An 18868-nucleotide genomic window follows, 5' to 3' on the forward strand; every position below is an offset into this window, starting at 1 on the left:
CTTTTATTTACAACAAGCACAACACAAAAATCGCTATTATGCACCGTGTTTGTCCGTGAATAACACCGGCTGTGGAGGTGGTAAAAAAAACACAATACTCCTTTGCTAACTTCACCATCTGTCTACGGTCATTTTGAGCCCTTAACCACCGCGCTGACACCCCGAGAAGTTATGCTTTTAACCGTAAACTCGATGAACCGGGAGTTCGCCAGCAGCCGTCCAGCCATTTTCACCATTCACTCATGAGTCAAATGCCGGTTTTAACAGGGAATTCGCTCCGCGCTGTGTCCACGGTGATAGGAGTGGATGATCGACTCCATTCAAAAACTTTTGAATTCCCTGGCTTCTCCTCTTTCCGGACACGTTTGAATTGTTATCCTAACCCCCGGTAAACCGAAGTTATTAACCCGCAAACGGCACCGTGTTTGTCTGTGAATAACACCGGCTGTGTCATGAGTCAAATTCCGGTAGATTCGCGTCTTGTCTGCGTTTCCCGATGATGATACTACAGTTCATAAAGCAGACAAGTGAAGGCAGTGGTTTTAAGGGTTCAAAAAACATGACTTTATTATGTGTACATAGCTTCCTCTCTCTCTTTCTCTTTCTCTCCCAAAAAATCACTGCTGTGTACACCCGGAAGCTTTTTGCCAGGTTGCGTGTGACGCGTAACTCCGCCTACTATCGACGACTCCTCCTACTAGTCCGGTTCGGTTTGTGTAATGGAAACAGAACAGATCAAAAGTGACCCGACCTGACCCGACCCGACCCGACCTGACCCGACCCGGGCCGGTCAATGGAAAAGCGGCTAAAGACTATCAGCCTGTTATTCACTTTATTTGTATAAGTATTATCCTTTGTTTGATTTCTTACCATGTACCGTAACAGTACCTTGCTATGTTTCATTTTCATTATAACATAACGTTATGTTATGATAGCCAGCTAGCATTAGCAAACCGGAAAAGTAGTGTCAGTGAGTCAGTCACCTTTCTAAAAAGATTCACAAACCTGAAACATCATCTATGTCATCACTGCTGGTGATGTCATTGTTGTCAGCTGCTGATACGGCTGATAAGTCAGGCACTGATTGAGATCATTTCTTCTTCAGGGCAGGGTAGGCTACGCAGTATGCAGGCTAATGTCGCGCAGCTGCTGCCTCTCTGTTGGACTCCGGTACTGCACGTTACTCACAAGAGTTTTTTTTTTTTTTAAAGTAAAAAATTCGGGGCTTTTCAGAAAACATCCGGGGCTTGAGCCCCAGTAGCCACCCCCTAGCGCCGCCCCTGGCCAGGAGGATCTATCTGAATCTCTAGAATCTAGATGACTACGCTGGACTGGACATCAGGCTCCAGTTATCAAGTTCAAATCTAGGGTCGACTCACTCCAGGCATATTTCAGATTGTCTCTTTTATTATTATTATTATTATTATTATTATTATTATTATTGAATTTGCAATTCCTATTGTAGAAATGGAATGGTTAATAATATTACACAATTGTCCTCTAGTCTAGTAGATCTATTAAAAGCGAACCCATATGAAACTGTTTATCACTTGCCTGGTGATTTGCGGAAGAAATGTGCCGAAGTGAATGTAAACTCGTCACAAACTCATTGTAACAATGTCGATTTTCATCACTGTGCAATAAGCCATCGTGTTACTAACAATAACTGTTCAAATATATCATCTAAAGTCACTATTATACTGAGCAGAGTCTCCGTCGATTCTCTGAATCTTGTGTTGTATAGTTACTGTATAGTTACAGTGTAGTACCCATTTACGTTAATCATGTATTCACAAAGAAACGTTGTTGCACATACTTACCTGCACTCAATGTCCCCTGAGCGCACTGAGCAATGGTACAGTCTCAGCTTGTTGAATGGAATTTGGGCCAGTCCACTGTAAACATTTCCTATTCTATTAGGGGGGGGTTATAATGTATTGACATTAATTTGGAATCGCTTCCATTTCCTATTACACATTGTTGAATGTCCCCAGGAGAAATGGAAAGAATAAAAAAGAAAAACCGTTGCGATGTCAGACGAGGGTGGGGGCTAGGAAGGGGAATGCGTAATGAACGGATCTCCACCTCTCCGATCACTCCCGGGTGAGTGACTCCCGAATCTATTCTAGCTGCTCTGCTCTGCCCGGTCCTCCGTCAGCTCCGCATTTGGAAGAGGAAAGAACAGCTGCCGAAACGTTTTCGCAATTTGGGAGCAGGGAACGCGAACAGGGCATGCTGCTGTCAGACAGGGGCGAAACAGCGCGGTATCCCAATCAGCAGCATCATGGCTGAAGACTACTGGGAGACCACACTGGCTTTGGGATATTATTGCTAAGATTACAAAGGCAAGGGCATACGGGATCTCGCGTCCTCGGGTAAGCGACCAAAGCGATCTGTCCTTGTTGAATAGGCTACACTGCGAAAAAGCGCTAACGTTATACACTTGTTATACATTTTTTCCATATGTACACACTTGCACAACATTTGATTGTGTCGCTCTGGCTATATGCAACCAGCACCATTGGAGACTTGTAGTGTTGTTGGCTGGTTGCAAACCACTGTTGATGCCTCCAGGATCGGTGTACCTCCCACTTTTACTGTAAACCTCCTCGGACGTAGAACCAAGCACGCTCAGGTCAACACCGTCTTTTGTTTAGGAAATACATATCTGGTGGAATCCCCCCGTGCTGTTATATTCTGTTACATTTAGGTAGACTTTAAGTTCGCTTCCATTCCAATGCGTAAGAAACATGTTGCGAGGTACAGTAGGCGAGCTAGCTAGCAGCGACAGGCCGTGTGAGACCATAACACACTCAGGTACTGTAGCTAACGAACTAGCCGAATAGATCACTACTGTACACTTGTCGTATTTTAGCATTGGCTTCTTTTGAATGCACTGGTAGCTAAAAGCCTTTCTATCCAGCTTTACAAACCTACAGCTCCCCCAAAACCGCTTGTGTCAAAGCCTCGTTCATGGTTTTGCTGGCAAATTGTAATTGTGCGACATTGGTGATGTGAGTTGTTTAATGGACGTGCCCGGGGTGATACCGAGGTTCCTTGCTACTCTCTGGTCTCTGGTCTGGTCTCTGGTCTGGTCTCTGGTCTCTGGTCTGGTCTCTGGTCTCTGGTCTCTACTCTCTGGTCTCTGGTCTCTACTCTCTGGTCTCTGGTCTCTGGTCTCTACTCTCTGGTCTCTGGTCTCTACTCTCTGGTCTCTGGTCTCTGGTCTCTGGTCTGGTCTCTGGTCTCTGGTCTGGTCTCTGGTCTCTGGTCTCTACTCTCTGGTCTCTGGTCTGGTCTCTGGTCTCTAGACTCTCTGGTCTCTAGACTCTCTGGTCTCTGGTCTGGTCTGGTCTCTGGTCTGGTCTCTACTCTCTGGTCTCTGGTCTCTGGTCTGGTCTCTGGTCTGGTCTCTGGTCTGGTCTCTGGTCTGGTCTCTGGTCTGGTCTCTGGTCTCTGGTCTCTGGTCTCTGGTCTCTGGTCTGGTCTCTGGTCTGGTCTCTGGTCTCTGGTCTCTGGTCTGGTCTCTGGTCTGGTCTCTGGTCTCTCTCTGGTCTCTGGTCTGGTCTCTGGTCTGGTCTCTGGTCTCTGGTCTCTGGTCTGGTCTGGTCTCTGGTCTCTGGTCTGGTCTCTGGTCTCTGGTCTCTGGTCTCTGGTCTCTGGTCTCTGGTCTGGTCTCTGGTCTCTGGTCTCTGGTCTCTGGTCTGGTCTGGTCTCTGGTGTGGTCCAGAGGACTCATCAATCTACTACAACAACAAGCCAGTGAAGTTCAGGGGTCTTATGGGAAACAGGAGTTGTTAAACCTTTGCTCACCTTAGCTCACATTAAGCTTGGTGTGATTTCCAATCGATGTTCATTTTAGTACTTGCTTGTATAGCATACATTTGTCTGGACACACAATCATATGTAACATGACGATCATGTAATAGATGATTGTCGCATTGTGACACATTGACCTTTTGGTTTAATCCATCCAGCTGTCATTCTGATATAAGAGGCTCTTATAAACGGCTTCCTCGTCATCTTTATCGTCCGTTATCGCACCGTAGCAAGCGATCATCACCTTTTCTGATGCTGATGATCCCTCGGTCACAACATGCTCTCTAAACACTTCAAATGGGTTTCTAGTTTGGAGAGTGTTTGACCGGTGGCGGGCCCGTTGTAGTTGTTTTTCGTATCAGGAAATTGCATATTGTTAATGCAAATGTCATGACAGGACAATTATTTGTGCAGCCTGTACAGACAAATCATGTTCTCAAATTGTAGGCCTATTCAAAATGCTGTATGCTAAACACTGTATAGACAGCATCACAGCATACATTCTTCCCTCAAAAGAAGCATTCATGCCTTTTTTGCCCAGGCAATCTTTTTAATTTGGCTACACAAGCTACGAACTGTCTCCAATGACAATGTAAATAGCCCCTTAAAATCAAGCGCGATGTGAGAATTGTCCCCATCTTAGATTTCGCCTCTAGATTTCACCGCTGTGCATTCCAGAGTGCAGGAAAGCTCTACTCTATACTCTCACCATTTCAAATATTCCAACTATTTCAGACATGGTTCTCTGTTAATCCTGAGTTTGCCTTTGTGTTAAACCTAAAATTCCTATGAAACTGTACTCATGGTCAGTCACAGACAAAGTGTCATTTCGATTTGCTCTCCAACTACAGTAGAAACATTGAGATGGTGGAGATATAGCCCTGATAACGACAGTCACATTCCAAATGAAAGGGAATTCTCAACATGGCTGGGGGGCTTAGCATAAACAAAGACATGCGTACACCAGGACTATCTAAGCTCCATGAAGATTACCCTGCCTCCCCCCAACAACCACAGCACCCCCCCCCCCACACACACACACACACACACAAACTCATAAGATAAGTGTCACAAGATAAGTCTGTATTCTCCTTTGACAGTTTGCATATAAAATGCCCTCCTTGTTTGCTGTCGATGGTAGGGTACTGCGCCAGTACGCAGTTTTATGGGTCACCAATCGTCAAGGCATCAAAAGCACAGCTTTCTGGAGCCGACCCTGTCTGGTAGCGTGGTGCCAAGTTGAGTCATTAGTCACAAGGCAGAAACTTGCCCTTCTGGCTGTCTGGCAGCCCTCTGGAGGTACGGCCTAGTCCCCAACACCACACAGATGCTCCAGAGACTCTCTGGCTGGTTGTGGAGCGGTGTTTTAGGAGGACGTTGCTGTTTTATTTAGGTTCTATTTGAAGGGCCTAGTAGTCGAGTTGAGAGGTGGGTTATCAAGGTCATTGCATATCACATATCAGCTGTCAGCGGTGGTTTTCTTTACATTGCGGACTAAACAAAATCAATAGACAGTATGCACTGTGACGCTCACTGCCCCCAGTGAGTCAGGCTGAATGACGAGAGCTTCCTTTGAAAGCTAGATGAGCATTAGAGTCAAATAAAAACCACACGTTCCGTCATGGTTTTGTAATCCACATGACGCAGCTCATAACTAATGAAGCGATTCATCTCTTACCATTCTTGAACTAGGCCTGTATATAAGAGGACGACTACCATTAGAAATACTTCTGAGAGTGAAGTGCAGTCAATCGCACGTTCCGTCAGTCAGTCCGTCGCTTTACGGCAAGCAACTTGTGTCAATATACAGGTCACTGACCTGTCATTGACGTTGTGTGTCAATCACTTTTGTTTGTCTGTGGATCAACCGATCGACAACCAACCATTTCCCCCCCCACCGTAACCATTAGCGATAATAATGTGTTTGTTTACTTGCCATAGAGGGTGTGTGTGTGTGTGTGTGTGTGTGTGTGTCAGTCGTAGGTTGTTTGTAGATGAACCCTGACTCCACTCCCGTCCCTCCCTCTCTCTCTCCGTCCCGTAGAGAGATTGAACGGTGGCTGCCCCTCCACCCTCCGCGTCGCGCCCCCCCCTGCCCCCTCCTCTGATGGACCGCATGAGGAAGATCAAGCGGCAGCTGTCCCTCACGCTGAGGGGGGGCAACAGTGGGGACAAGAGTCTCAGCGAGACCATCGGCTCCCAGGACACCTCCTCGCACAGCGACTCCGGTACAGAGACGGACCCACATACGCATGCACACACACACACACACACACACACACACACACACACACACAGTAAGAACAGATAGACAGACACTAAGGACGGACAGATAGACAGACACTAAGGACTGACAGACAGGCAGTAAAGACAGGCAGACAGTAAAGACAGACAGACAGACCAGAGACGTTAAGCAGACGTTTCTATTGGTCAGGGAGCGGGGCCTGGAACGTTTGTGATTGAGGCTGATAGAGACTCACACTCAAATGCTCCAGTGCATACACCTTTGGGTTGCACGTTTATTAATAACAATGCCAGACAGGCCCTCACACTCCAACACGATACATGCATAATAACTCACACGGATCATCTGTCATTATCGAAGTTTATTGTCAAGTGGAAACAGCAGACCCTGTCACTTCCTAGTTGAACATACACAGCATGAAGGTGGTTTTTATTTCAACCTCCCACTTCAGCTAATGTGAAGGCAACTAACGAAGGTTATATGAAAAATTATCACAGTTAATCCTTCATTGCATCTAGGCTATATTGTGACACCCAAAGCGCTCACATTGTTGGGGGCGGGGGAACTCACCTCATCACTAGCAATGTGCACCACCCACCTGGAATGATAACGTTGTTTGAAAAGAAAACGTTATTGCACAGCTCTCAAATGTTGCTGTTCGAGAGTCGAAAAAGGCAATTTCTTAACCGAGATGGCGTGCGACCTCCAGCCGGCAAGAAATGACACGCATTACATTTATGACCATGTGCCACACACGGAAGAGAGGGCCCGGGAGGTGCCGGTGACTCAGTCCGGACCGTCGTGGGAGACAGTACACGGCATATGGTCGAGATGGTCCGTCCAGCAGTGACAGTATGTCCCTTGATGTAGGCTATTCTACCCTTCATGGTTAAGACAAGTGTTAAGTGTTAAGATCGTTATTCATATAAGAATATCTTATCCGTATACGGTATATTGTGGGGGCACAGAGTACCCTGCCGTGTAGTCGACGCACTGATGGACCGTCCATAAGCACACATCGGGCTCCGGCTTGCTTCCTCTAAAGAGCGCTGCGCATGCGCACCACTGATACAAGTTGTTCGTTTGGTTTTGAAAAGTTTCAGTTAGCGCAGAGTCGGAGCGCAAGTGGGGATAGTTAAATATGAGATGAAGAGGTCCGTTGACCTTGCCAATCAGGATTTCTCTGCGAATATTGGAATAGATAAAACAATTTTTTTTGAAATGACCATACTTACAGACAGTTGTAGGCAATGGAATTCCACCGCGAGTTGAAGTGTCTATGATATCCAGATCTAACCACACCACACGCCAAACCGGTTTTAATGAACCTGTCGCAATGTTTTCATCATTCGTAAGAGGTGGATTTTGACAACTTGCAGGACGAGACATGAAACAAGCGTCTTTTTAGTTAGGCTCTCCAAGCGTATTTTCTAAGAAAACCATCCTAATTTGAATAATCCTAATCCAGTGTTTCCTCTACATGCATTTATTGGTGGCGGGCCGCCACGAATGAATTTCCTCCGCCACGAATTGATTCAGTCCCAAAAAAATGAAATAATATAAAGTTCTCAAAAAAAAAAAAAAATGAACATTTTAGCTGATTAAAATATATCTGATCCTAGATCAGCGCTATAATGGATGTTGACTAAAAGTGCACCTAAATCCACGCCCATCTCTCTCTAACCGCTGATCCAAAATCAGATTAATGACATTCAGTTGACGACGTGACACAAGGGCTCCTGATTGGTCTAAATGTAAACTGTGGTATTATTGTTATTGTGTACAGGCCACCGTAGTGACATCAGGGGGGTATTCCATCAACATCGCTAAAGGGAAAATCCAGGTTTAGTCTGATAAATCTCGCGAGAGTTCTTAAAAATATCCAGGCATATTCTGATAGGTCTCGCGAGAGTTATCAAAAATAAGCCAGGATTTTCCTTTAGCGACGTTGATGGAATACCCCCCAGGTCAGGTGGGCAGGTTACGACGAGACAACAAGAGACCGGTATTGTAGAGCTTACAGAGCGAGTTAAAATAAAGACACTTACATTGAAATACAGAAGGACTCACGTGTATGTTTAATAGAATAACACGACATGGTGTCAGAAGTCCTGTAAGTGAGTGTTAAGAGTTAGATCGGCCGACAAGTGTCATTTGAGCTCGTGACGGTGAGAAGGGAGAAGAAAAGATGGACGCTAATGCTAACGCGGGAGCAGCTGCAGTCCAGAGAACGGCGCCAGTTTCAAGTGCTACGTTAGCAGACATTAGCAAGTCAAAAAACGATTCTTATGTGCCGTCACTTTAGCAACGACACAGTATTGTCAAGGGGAAAAGAAGGGGAGACGATTTTTTTATTGACAACGGAATTACATGCTGGAAAAACATGCAGCTAAAATTCAGGGAACCTTTGGACAATAAGAGGCCTACTTCGTATTATATTATAGCTGATGATCTTTGTGTGTGTGTATGTGACTGTCAGTCACAAGTTTATATTCTGTATATTCATATTATTATTTTTTGGGCCATCCTCTAGTTTTGGCTGTGATAAAAAAAAAAAAAAAAAAAAAGCGTTGTTTTGAGCGCGCGTGCGCGTTTCATGCGCGTGCACGCGAAAATCGCGCGCGCTGTGCGCGCGGTCACGGCCATCCGCCACCATTGTAAAAATTCCTGGAGGAAACACTGTAATCTATATATCATGTTTAATATATTCTCCTATTTGATTGGATACTACTCTATCAAAGGCGCAATTCCATGATGTCATTCGTAATTGGCGCAGAGCCAGAGGCGATCGACGTATGCAACACTGGTCGATACATTCAGTATTTGAGGGAATATACAGTAGTTTACAGAAGGTAGTGATGCGAGAATCGACACTAAGCCTATTCTACATATTTATAGTGGATGTCCCGGTGGCGTGAGAGATTATCCCTGACAACTGCTGTGCTTGTGATGATCAAAGTGTCTATTTCTGCGTATTGGTAATTGAACGTGGAATGGCTGATTTGCCCACTCCTCTTGACAAGTCCTCTGACAGTCCCATAATGCCCTGCCTCTATTAGTGCAAAGTTCGTGTTGGTCGGAGCAGAAACACTTTGAGGTGACACCAATGACGAAAACCAGTTTTTTTTTTTACACAAGGTTTCAGCGCTGTGCATCACCTTTTAGGGAAAGAAAAATGTAACCCTCATTAGTTGGTACCTTATTATCTTCCACAGATTGACATATAAAACACAGTATTAAATAAATATACAGTATAAAACACAAGTCCAGATGAGGTCTACACTCCTCATCAGGATCTCACCATGAACATCCACAGATGAACATGTCAACACACAGTACCCTAGGTCTTTTTCTACCCTCTCCTACTGAGACAGTCTGATCTAGTGGATGTGGTAGAGTGTGTGTGGGATTACGGAGCTACCAGTTTCCTGCTTGCTGTTTTCATTTCTAACCAGAAGCATGTCTCTTCCAGCATGGCTCTCTATAGACGCGCTAGTTCTTGGCTGTGTTGATGTGTTCTACTCAGGAAGTTTCAACCGACTTCAGTTTACTTGCCTCACTTGTCTCTCAGGTGTACAATTGGATAAAGGTGCATACGTCCAAAATCAACATTTGAACGAAGGTGAAGAATGATATTCTTCTGGTCGCTATCTTATCTGTTTCACATTGTTCTTACCTGTTGCTATCTACCGTTGGACGAAATTGGTCAAAATTAAGATTTGGGCATTCTTTGATAATAATAATAATAATAATAATAATAATGCACCTTTGTTGATACGTGTTGATATTGTACGGTGTCCCTAAGAGACCAAAAGAGGCAGTAAGCAGGTCTAGATACATCTGGTCTAGATACAGTACAATGAAACTTGGACATAACGCGGAAACGTCTCAGTAACCCTGTTGTTACTCATGCCGAGGGTGTTCCTTGTCGATCTGACCCTGTATCTTTTTGTCTTCCAGTGTGTAAAAGAATCTCTTTCTGAAAGCCACACCGCATGCTCTGAAAGACGGAAAATATGTCTGCTGTCTGTGTTTCCCTGTCGTTTCGGTTGGTTTCTGTTTTCATTTGACGTTACCTGCTCTTTCCCCCCCCCCCCCCCCCCCCTTTTTCTTTCTTGTCTTTCCTTCTTCCACCTGTTTCTTCTCACCCTCCTAAACCCACGTCACACTCTTCATCCACAACCCAAACGTTACCGCGTCTGGTTGTCACACGATTCCTCCTCTCTTCCTCAAATGTCACCTCCTCATTCATAACTTTGATTTGTTTCTCTTGTTTTTCCTCCTCTGTCCCCCACCCCCCCCTCTTTTGTTGTTCTCTGTTTATTCCAATCATCCTCCCTTTCCCCCCTCTCTTTTGCTTGGCCTCCTTCGGTACCTTCTTCCTGTCATATCATGCCCTGCCCCCCCCTCCCCCTCGACAACACCACCTCCACCTGCATTGTCCTTCGTGCCCACCCTTCCCTCCCTGCCTCCCCGATGTGTGTGTCCGCCCCCCGCCCCTTCCCCCTCCCCCTCCCCCCTTCCCCTTGTGTCTCTTCCCCAACTCCCCCACCCCTCCCCCCTTCTCTCTCCCAGAGACCATGCCAGTGCGGGGGGGCAGTGGCCCTGGCAGTGTGCGGGGGGGCTCGCTGAGGGCCGGCGGCGGAGGCGGAGGCGGCGGGGGGGGCGTTGGCGGCGGCTCTGTGCGCACCGGAGGCTCCTTCAGCATGCACTCCCTGCTCCAGTCGTACAGCTCCGCCCTGCGCCGGCCACGCAGCCTAGGCCGTAGCCTCAGCTCCTATCTCAACCACACCACACGCCTGGGTACTAAGACACACACAGCTCAGCTCCACACAAGGGGGGGGGGGGTGTTTTGGCAGGTGTTGGGTTGTGTGTGTGTGTGTGTGTGTGTGTGAATGTGCGTGCGTGCGTCCGTGCGTGTGTGTGTGTATGTGTGTATGTGTGTGTACAGCTATTTGACGTCTAGTTGAATGTATGTGGGTGTACGTGTGGGTGTATGTCTGTCTGTGTGTGTATGTGTGTGTGTGTGTGTGTGTCTGTGTGTCTGTGTGTCTGTGTGTGTGTGTGTGTGTGGGGGTGTGGGGGTGTGGGGGTGTGGGTGTGGGTACAGGTATTTGACATCTGGATGAGCGTGTGTATTTCCGGGGGGCATCATGACCGGTCACGCTAAGGCCAGTGTGTGTGTTTGAGAGTCTGTATTTCTCCTTGTGTACGGGGTGCAGCTAGGAGAGTAGGTGTGTGAGCTCATCACCACATTACCCACGCTCATAAGAACTGAACTCAGCGCTGGTGTAGGAGTCGATAAAGACGTCAGTGAAGAACCGCTTCACCGCTCTGATTCTGATAGAAATTGCAGATCCGGTCCATCATGTTCCCCTTCGGAAAAAAAGCTTTCTGATTTCTGAAGTAAAAAAGAAAGACTAGCCTTGAAGAGAAGAGTTTGGTTTTGTGACCAAACGTATTTCCTTTTTTTTCTTCTCCTTACCGCTAGAACAGCTGTGCCTTTTTTACCTACTAAAAGAGTCGCCTCGGGGGTCAAATGATCCCCTCTTTACAATGCTCCAGCTGCTATTTACACACAACGACCACTAGTTGGCCGCTTGTCAATTAGCCTGCAGAAAAAACTGCAAAATAGCTTTATACTAGCTTATCCTGGTGTGATTTTGAAAATGTAAGGATACTGGGTGGTAAAGGAACGCACATATCTAGGAACAGTCATGAAAGGAGGGTCCTGAAATTTGATCAAGTGCAAAAAGAGAAACCTGCCCCCCAACCCCCCCCCCCCCCCCCAAAAAGAGTTATTTTTTTATAGTTAGATGAAGAGAGTAGATAGAGGGAGGGGGTTAGGGTTAGGGTCAACCCTTGCCGTGTCTCACGAGGAGACCCGGGTGTGAGCGGCGGTTGCTTTGTGTCGTTCAGAGATCGTCCACGAGGACGTGAAGATGGGGTCTGACGGGGAGAGCGACCAGGCCTCCGCCACCTCCTCGGAGGAGGTCCACAGCCCCGTCAGGGTCCGGCTCAGGAACAACCCCGGACGCAAGATCTCCACAGAGGTACTGGACCCCCCGGACGCACACACCGCGCATACACACACGCACGCACACACACACCCGCGCATACACACGCATACGCAAACACACACACACACACACCCGCGCATACACGCATGCACACACACACACATCCGCGCATACACGCACGCACACACACACACCCGCGCATACACGCACACACACACACCCGCGCATACACACACGCACACACACACACACCCGCGCATACACGCACGCACGCACACACACACAGACACACACACACAGACACACACACGCACGCACACACACACACACACGCGCATACACGCACGCACACACACACATGCATACGCACAGACACACGCGCATACGCACACACACACACACACATGCACAATCACACACACAATAACACACACACACGCACAAACACTGACACGTGCGCACACACACACACACACACACACACACACGCGCACACACAATAACACGCACAAACACTCACATGTGCGCACACACACACACACACACACACACACCCACAGAGGCAACACATGCACACAAACACGCACACACATATAGTACAGTACACACACCCATACAGTACACACACACACACACACAGAGGCAACACATGCACACACATATAGTACAGTACACACACACACACACACACACACACAGAGGCAACACATGCACACAAACATGCACACACATATAGTACACACACACACACACACACACACACACAGGCCACAGACACACTTCTCTCTAACTCAAACCCAAACAACCTGTCTGTTGTTGTTGTTGTTGTGTTTCCTGTCAGGACATCAACAAGCGCCTGTCCCTGCCCGCGGACATCCGCCTCCCAGACGGCTACCTGGAGAAGTTCAGCCTCAACAGCCCTCTGTTTGACAAGCCTCTGAGCCGCAGGCTTAGGAGAGTCTCTCTGGTACCTTACTACTGCACCCTCTTAAACCTCTCCTCCTCCCCCTCCCCCCCCTCCTCCTCCTCCTCCTCCTCCTCCCCCTCCTCCCCCTCCTCCTCCTCCTCCTCCTCCTCTTCCTCCCCCTCCTCCCCCTCCCCCTCCTCCTCCTCCTCCCCCTCCTCCTCCTCCTCCTCCCCCTCCTCCTCCTCCCCCTTCCTCTAACCTCTGTAGTGATTATGTACTGCTCTCTCTCTCTCTCTCCTTCCCTATCTCTCTCCTTCCCTATTTCTCTCTCTCTCAAATCTCTGTTATATTACTCACTCTGCCTCACACTGTACTGCACTCTCCAAATCCTCTTTCCCTCTCTCATTCTGTTTCGCACACATCCCCCACCCCACCTCTCCCTCTCTCTCTCCCCCCCTCTCTTTCTCTGCTCTCTGTCTCTCTGCTCTCTCTCTCTCTGCTCTCTCTCTCTGCTCTCTCTCTCTGCTCTTTCTCTCTCTGCTCTCTCTCTCTCTGAAACTTCTGTCCTTGGGCTCACACCTGCTTCCACATGCACCGCACTGAACTCTCTCTCTCCCCAAACTCTGTCCCTCCGCTGTACAGCACTCTCTACTCCTCCTCCTCCTCCTCCTCCTCCTCCTCCTCCTCCTGCTCTGACCTCCCTCTCACTCATGCATTTTCCATGACTCTAGTCTGTGTTTATGCTCTTAAGTGCTTCTCCTCTCAGAACCTTGTTTCTTTTCTTTTTATATTTAGTACAAATGTGCTTTCTTTACCTCTGCTTTTTTTTAAACACAGTCGAGTCTTAGGCCTGCTCGATATATCGTACGACTATCGTTTTTATCGCAATATGAACATGTGCGTCATCCGTATCGCGGATGAGGCTGCGATATCGGCCTTGCTTTGATGGGTGAAACCAAATGTGACAGGGCATGGTTAAAAAGTCCGCAACTAGGGCAAAATCATTTTTCATTTTTTTCCAGATTATGAAAGGGTAGATTGTAAGCTTTAAAATGATGTGTCATACATTGAAATCTGAAACAAGTTGAAGAAGTCATGGATATTTGAATGTTGATACCCCCTGAACCACCGTACTGAGATAAGTCTTCAGAGACATTTCAGAGACATTTTTCACAGAGGTAATGGGTGGGAACAATAGCTGGTTAACTCCACCCTAATCATTCCCTCAAGACAACCACACCCTCAAGACAACCACTCCCCCATTACACTACCTGTCATTACCTACCTGTCATCTGTCAGTGGGGTTGTCAGCTAACCCTCAGGAAGCAAAATTGCAGGGCTGACACGTTTAAATAGCTAAATAATAATAATAATAATAATAATAATAATTCAAGATTCATGATTCATCATCATTTTATTGCCATGTGTGCCAAAAGTGTATTACGTCCCATTACAAGTACAAGAGAGTAAAATTCATGGCAATGGAAAAAATTAGGCAAGATACAACATTTACATTTACATTTTTGGCATTTAGCAGACACCTTATTCCAAAGCGACATACAATCAATACATTTGAATACTAAGCATGAGAATCATCAGTCCACCATTCGTAGCAGGAAGAGTAATCTAGCTCGGGCCCGGGGCCATTGATAGAAGGAAAAACCTTCTCCAATCACCTTCTTCTAAAACCTAGTTTGTTTGTTTTTACACTGGAGAAACAGAGAAATCGTACAAGGGGGGCAATAGAAGTTCTTAGGGACACAGTAGAGGGGGAAGCGGGTGTCTTTACGAGACGTAGTGGTGAGGGGCAGAAGATGTCTCAGGAGGAGCAGTTAAGGTGTAACCTGAAGAGATGGGTCTTCAGTCTACGACGGAAGATGGGTAGTGACTCTGCCGTTCTGACAGCCGTGGGGAGATACAATTGAGCAATACAATAATAGAATGGTAAAAAATTATAATGTTGTGTCCGTGTGTATGCATTTATCATTATAGTCCATAAAGCATCTAGTGGGACTTGGTGTAGGCCTAGTTCCTTCCCATCCGGGCATCAAAGCTGTAGCCTTTGAAGAAGAAGAAGAAGACAGTACATTTAAAATGATTGCCCACTGTTACCAACACACCACTTTTACAAAATACTACTATGTTCATAAAATAGAATTGCTTATACAATGACAATGACAAATACCTGAAGTGCTGGTGACTCATCAAGGTGTCATCTCTCAGAACCTCTCACCTCGTCATTCTGTAACAAAGATGTCAGGTCAGAGGTGTGGACACACTGCTAGTGTAGGTTTTCCATAGACTCTCAGTGTACTATTGTTGTACTGTAAGGAGTAGGCTAGTGAAATCATTTCAATCCACAGTATTATTCTACAGCAAATCTACATATCAATGAATTAATCCTTATTTTTTATTTAAGGATTACATTAGCGACAACATTAGCATTCATTACAAAAGCATTTACTTTTTCTATAATCTATTATATCTCTAACAAAGCTAGCTAGCTAGCTAACAAGCTAACACTTGTTTGGTTAGCTGGTACACACAAACACACTAAAATGGTGCATGGAACATATTACACTATGTTGCATGTTTAGTAGGTCTCCAACAAATGTATTTATTCATTATGTTTTATCTTTGACAACGTATTTCTTCCTCCCACCATCTCATTAGTTTTGGAGAGGGGTGGCATAATTGTGGTGAGCAGTTTCAGTGGTCTAACTGATGCTAACAACGGCGCTATCTACCTTACTCACAAAACATCAAATAACTGTTTGGCTATCCTAAGTAAACAATACAAAATCCTAGTAAACAACACATGTAACTCACTAAGACTTACCCAAGAACACAGCAGAAGGTCTGTCTGCAGACGACTGTCCCAAGAATAGTGAACTGATGTGGAGATCAATGTCTGAAATTCCGTTGTCATCTGTCATCGTCAGATTCGGAGTTCGGAGTTCCCGTTATGTATAGTCCAGTATGAAGGAGTTCATTAATTGCCCACTGTCGATATTTCTGCCTGCTTTTGAAATTCTGTTGATAGCATTAGCGAGAGCTTCAGCTTCAGCTCCATCTTGTAAATGTGTCAACAGGTCCAGACGCACACACATGGCTCCTTTACATACAGCTGGGGTGGGCGTGGCTACACACACTGCCACACTAAAACGAATAATACCCCCCACCCGACTTTGATAACTAAATGTAGGTATTTAGTGAATGTAAAACTGTTGGATATGACATCGAGTGGGTTCTTCATCGCTTCGTTTGTCGTCCTATGCCAAAAACCGGAAAAAACATTTTTTCACAACAAGACTTGTTTGGCTCGATTGTGAGGTTTCAGAATTGCCGAGATGGGGACCTATTAATCAAACCCTGTCACAAATGCTCACGGACGCAGTTCTGTACTCCGAAGTAGTTCACAGATTTGTTTTGTTCGGTTATCATATTTAGTTACCGATCTTTACTTTGACACTCGTTTTCAGCCTTCATGTCAAGTGGGAAATATCGACGTGTCTTCACAAGTCTTTGGGGGGTGTCACGAGTCATGTCGCCGTGGCGATATCTAGCAAATGTATGTTGCCATGTGATATTCTGTGAATATCGTGCAGTACTGCTGTATCCTGCTGTCCTGTTCTTCATACGTTGTTCAACGCCAGGGCTGGCGTGACTGGCTGCCTAACATGTTGAGGGAGTTGTAACCACCTCGATAGTCGAGGTTTGGAAGTGTCTTGATAAGAGAAATGTTCGTTGTATCCAATCCTGTTTTCCTTACTCCTCAGTCGGAGATCGGCTTTGGGAAGTTGGAGACCTACGTGAAACTGGACAAACTGGGAGAGGTATGGTACAGTCCCACTCTTACCTCGTTAGCCCTAGTGATTTATTACTCTTTACTTCCTGATGCACGACGTTTCTATTGGGAGAGTTGCCTTGGCTACCATCTATATACATATATACATATATCCATGGAGGTGAGATACAGTCTCAGGGATGGACGGTTTATCTTCAGCATCACCAGTTACATAAAAGTAACGAAGTCAAAGTCAATGAGTCACCGTACACAACAAACGGTACACCTGTGAAAGGGTTACGCTGCTGTATCTTTATTTAGCAGTTTTTACTAGACAGGGACACTACTAATACACGTGAATCATACCAGTTTATGCATCAATGTAAATGTGTCAGAGTTAGCTAGAGACCTCATTTAGCTACATCCCTAGTCCCTGGACATGCATCAACGCAAACACCACATACTAGAACTACATTAACAGCACTACTATATAACTCCTATTTTAGAGACTCTACACTGGCTTCCTGTTAAGTTCAGAATAGATTTCAAGATCCTTCTGCTTGTTTATAAAGCTCTCACTGGCACAGCACCAGAATATCTGAAAGACCTTTTGCTAACATATCAGCCCAATAGAGCTCTCAGGTCTTCTGACGCTGGTTTTCTCTGTGTACCACATGTACAAAAGAAGAGATTTGGTGAGGCTGCATTCTCATTTTATGCACCCAAATTGTGGAATGCACTGCCAGTTTACATTAGGGATGCAACCTCAGCAAATATGTTAAGACTAAAACGTTACGCAACAAAATGGTCGACAGGGTTAATGGTCGGCCACGTCTTCCTATCTCTCTCTCTCTCTCTTTCTCCCGTCGTCCCAGGGAACCTACGCCACAGTCTACAAAGGCCGCAGCAAGCTGACGGACAACCTGGTGGCGCTGAAGGAGATCCGCCTGGAGCACGAGGAGGGGGCGCCCTGCACCGCCATCAGAGAGGGTGAGAGACACAGGGCAGGGCGGCTGTGTCTCAGGAGGTAGAGGCTGTGTCTCAGGAGGTAGAGGCTGTGGCTCAGGAGGTAGAGGCTGTGTCTCAGGAGGTAGAGGCTGTGTCTCAGGAGGTAGAGGCTGTGTCTCAGGAGGTAGAGGCTGTGGCTCAGGAGGTAGAGGCTGTGTCTCAGGAGGTAGAGGCTGTGTCTCAGGAGGTAGAGGCTGTGTCTCAGGAGGTAGAGGCTGTGTCTCAGGAGGTAGAGGCTGTGTCTCAGGAGGTAGAGGCTGTGTCTCAGGAGGTAGAGGCTGCGTCTCAGTCGTACTTCTAGAGTCGTACTTCTAGAGTTGAATTTCCCAGAGGTAACGCCGTTTCTGCGGAGACACTAAACCCTAAACTTCAAACGGCAGAGCTGAACCCAGCAGGGTCAGAGTTGACCTGACCCGGTTTACTCAACCACCATCGTTTCTGAAACAGCGCCGGAACGGACGAAGTGAAAGGAATATATTGTCACCTTCTTACAAGAATGGCTTACGTCCTATTTTCAAGTTTTGAGGAAAAACTGAAAAAAACGGAACCAAATCTAGAATGTATGATATTTAGGCCCAAAACATCATTTTCCTCAAAAGTGACTTCAGCCATTATTTTTTAAGAAGGTGACGATATCATAGCCGGTACGGTCGGTTGGTCGGGGGGTGTAAAGTAGTGTGTAAAGCGATATGTCTACGCCGGGGGTTAAGCACCCCCCAGACAGGGACAGGGACAGTGCCCAGTGGCCCCCCAAACACCTTCACCTCCATAGACCGCCAACTCTAGGCTAGGGGGCTAAAAATACACCTTTACATGGAAAACATTGCAAGGGAAGAACCGGCTATTTCAAGTCACAGCGTTGGCTTCAGTTGGCCCACAGCTGCTAGCGCTAGGGGCCTGGTGTTGTGTTTCTCCGGGAACCCTCTCTTGTTATCTGGAAGAAGAAGAAAAAAAAGCTGAAACTGAAACTGTTGTTTATGGTGTTGTATCTCTGTCTCTCTGCCCAGTCTCTCTGCTGAAGGACCTGAAGCATGCTAACATAGTGACCCTCCATGACATCATCCACACTCAGAAGTCCCTCA

The 18868-nt window shown here is 46.5% G+C and overlaps 1 protein-coding gene across 1 annotated transcript in view; it reads left to right on the forward strand.

Annotated features, from left to right (window-relative positions):
• Window positions 1-2293: 2293 nt before the first annotated feature.
• cdk16 (cyclin dependent kinase 16) overlaps window positions 2294-18868 on the forward strand; it is a 28539-nt gene continuing 11964 nt past the window's right edge. Inside the window, exons 1-8 of the mRNA XM_080534976.1 lie at window positions 2294-2375; window positions 5864-6047; window positions 10640-10867; window positions 11984-12117; window positions 12926-13051; window positions 16771-16827; window positions 17654-17768; window positions 18794-18868. The exon at window positions 18794-18868 is cut by the window's right edge and continues 20 nt beyond it. Of these exons, the coding sequence (XP_080391102.1) occupies window positions 5927-6047; window positions 10640-10867; window positions 11984-12117; window positions 12926-13051; window positions 16771-16827; window positions 17654-17768; window positions 18794-18868 (856 nt within the window). The 5' untranslated portion in view covers window positions 2294-2375; window positions 5864-5926. The remainder of the gene's footprint in view (window positions 2376-5863; window positions 6048-10639; window positions 10868-11983; window positions 12118-12925; window positions 13052-16770; window positions 16828-17653; window positions 17769-18793) is intronic.

Source organism: Nansenia antarctica (genome assembly GCF_963989245.1).
Source record: "Nansenia antarctica genome assembly, chromosome: 6".
Taxonomy (NCBI): Eukaryota; Metazoa; Chordata; class Actinopteri; order Argentiniformes; family Microstomatidae; genus Nansenia; species Nansenia antarctica.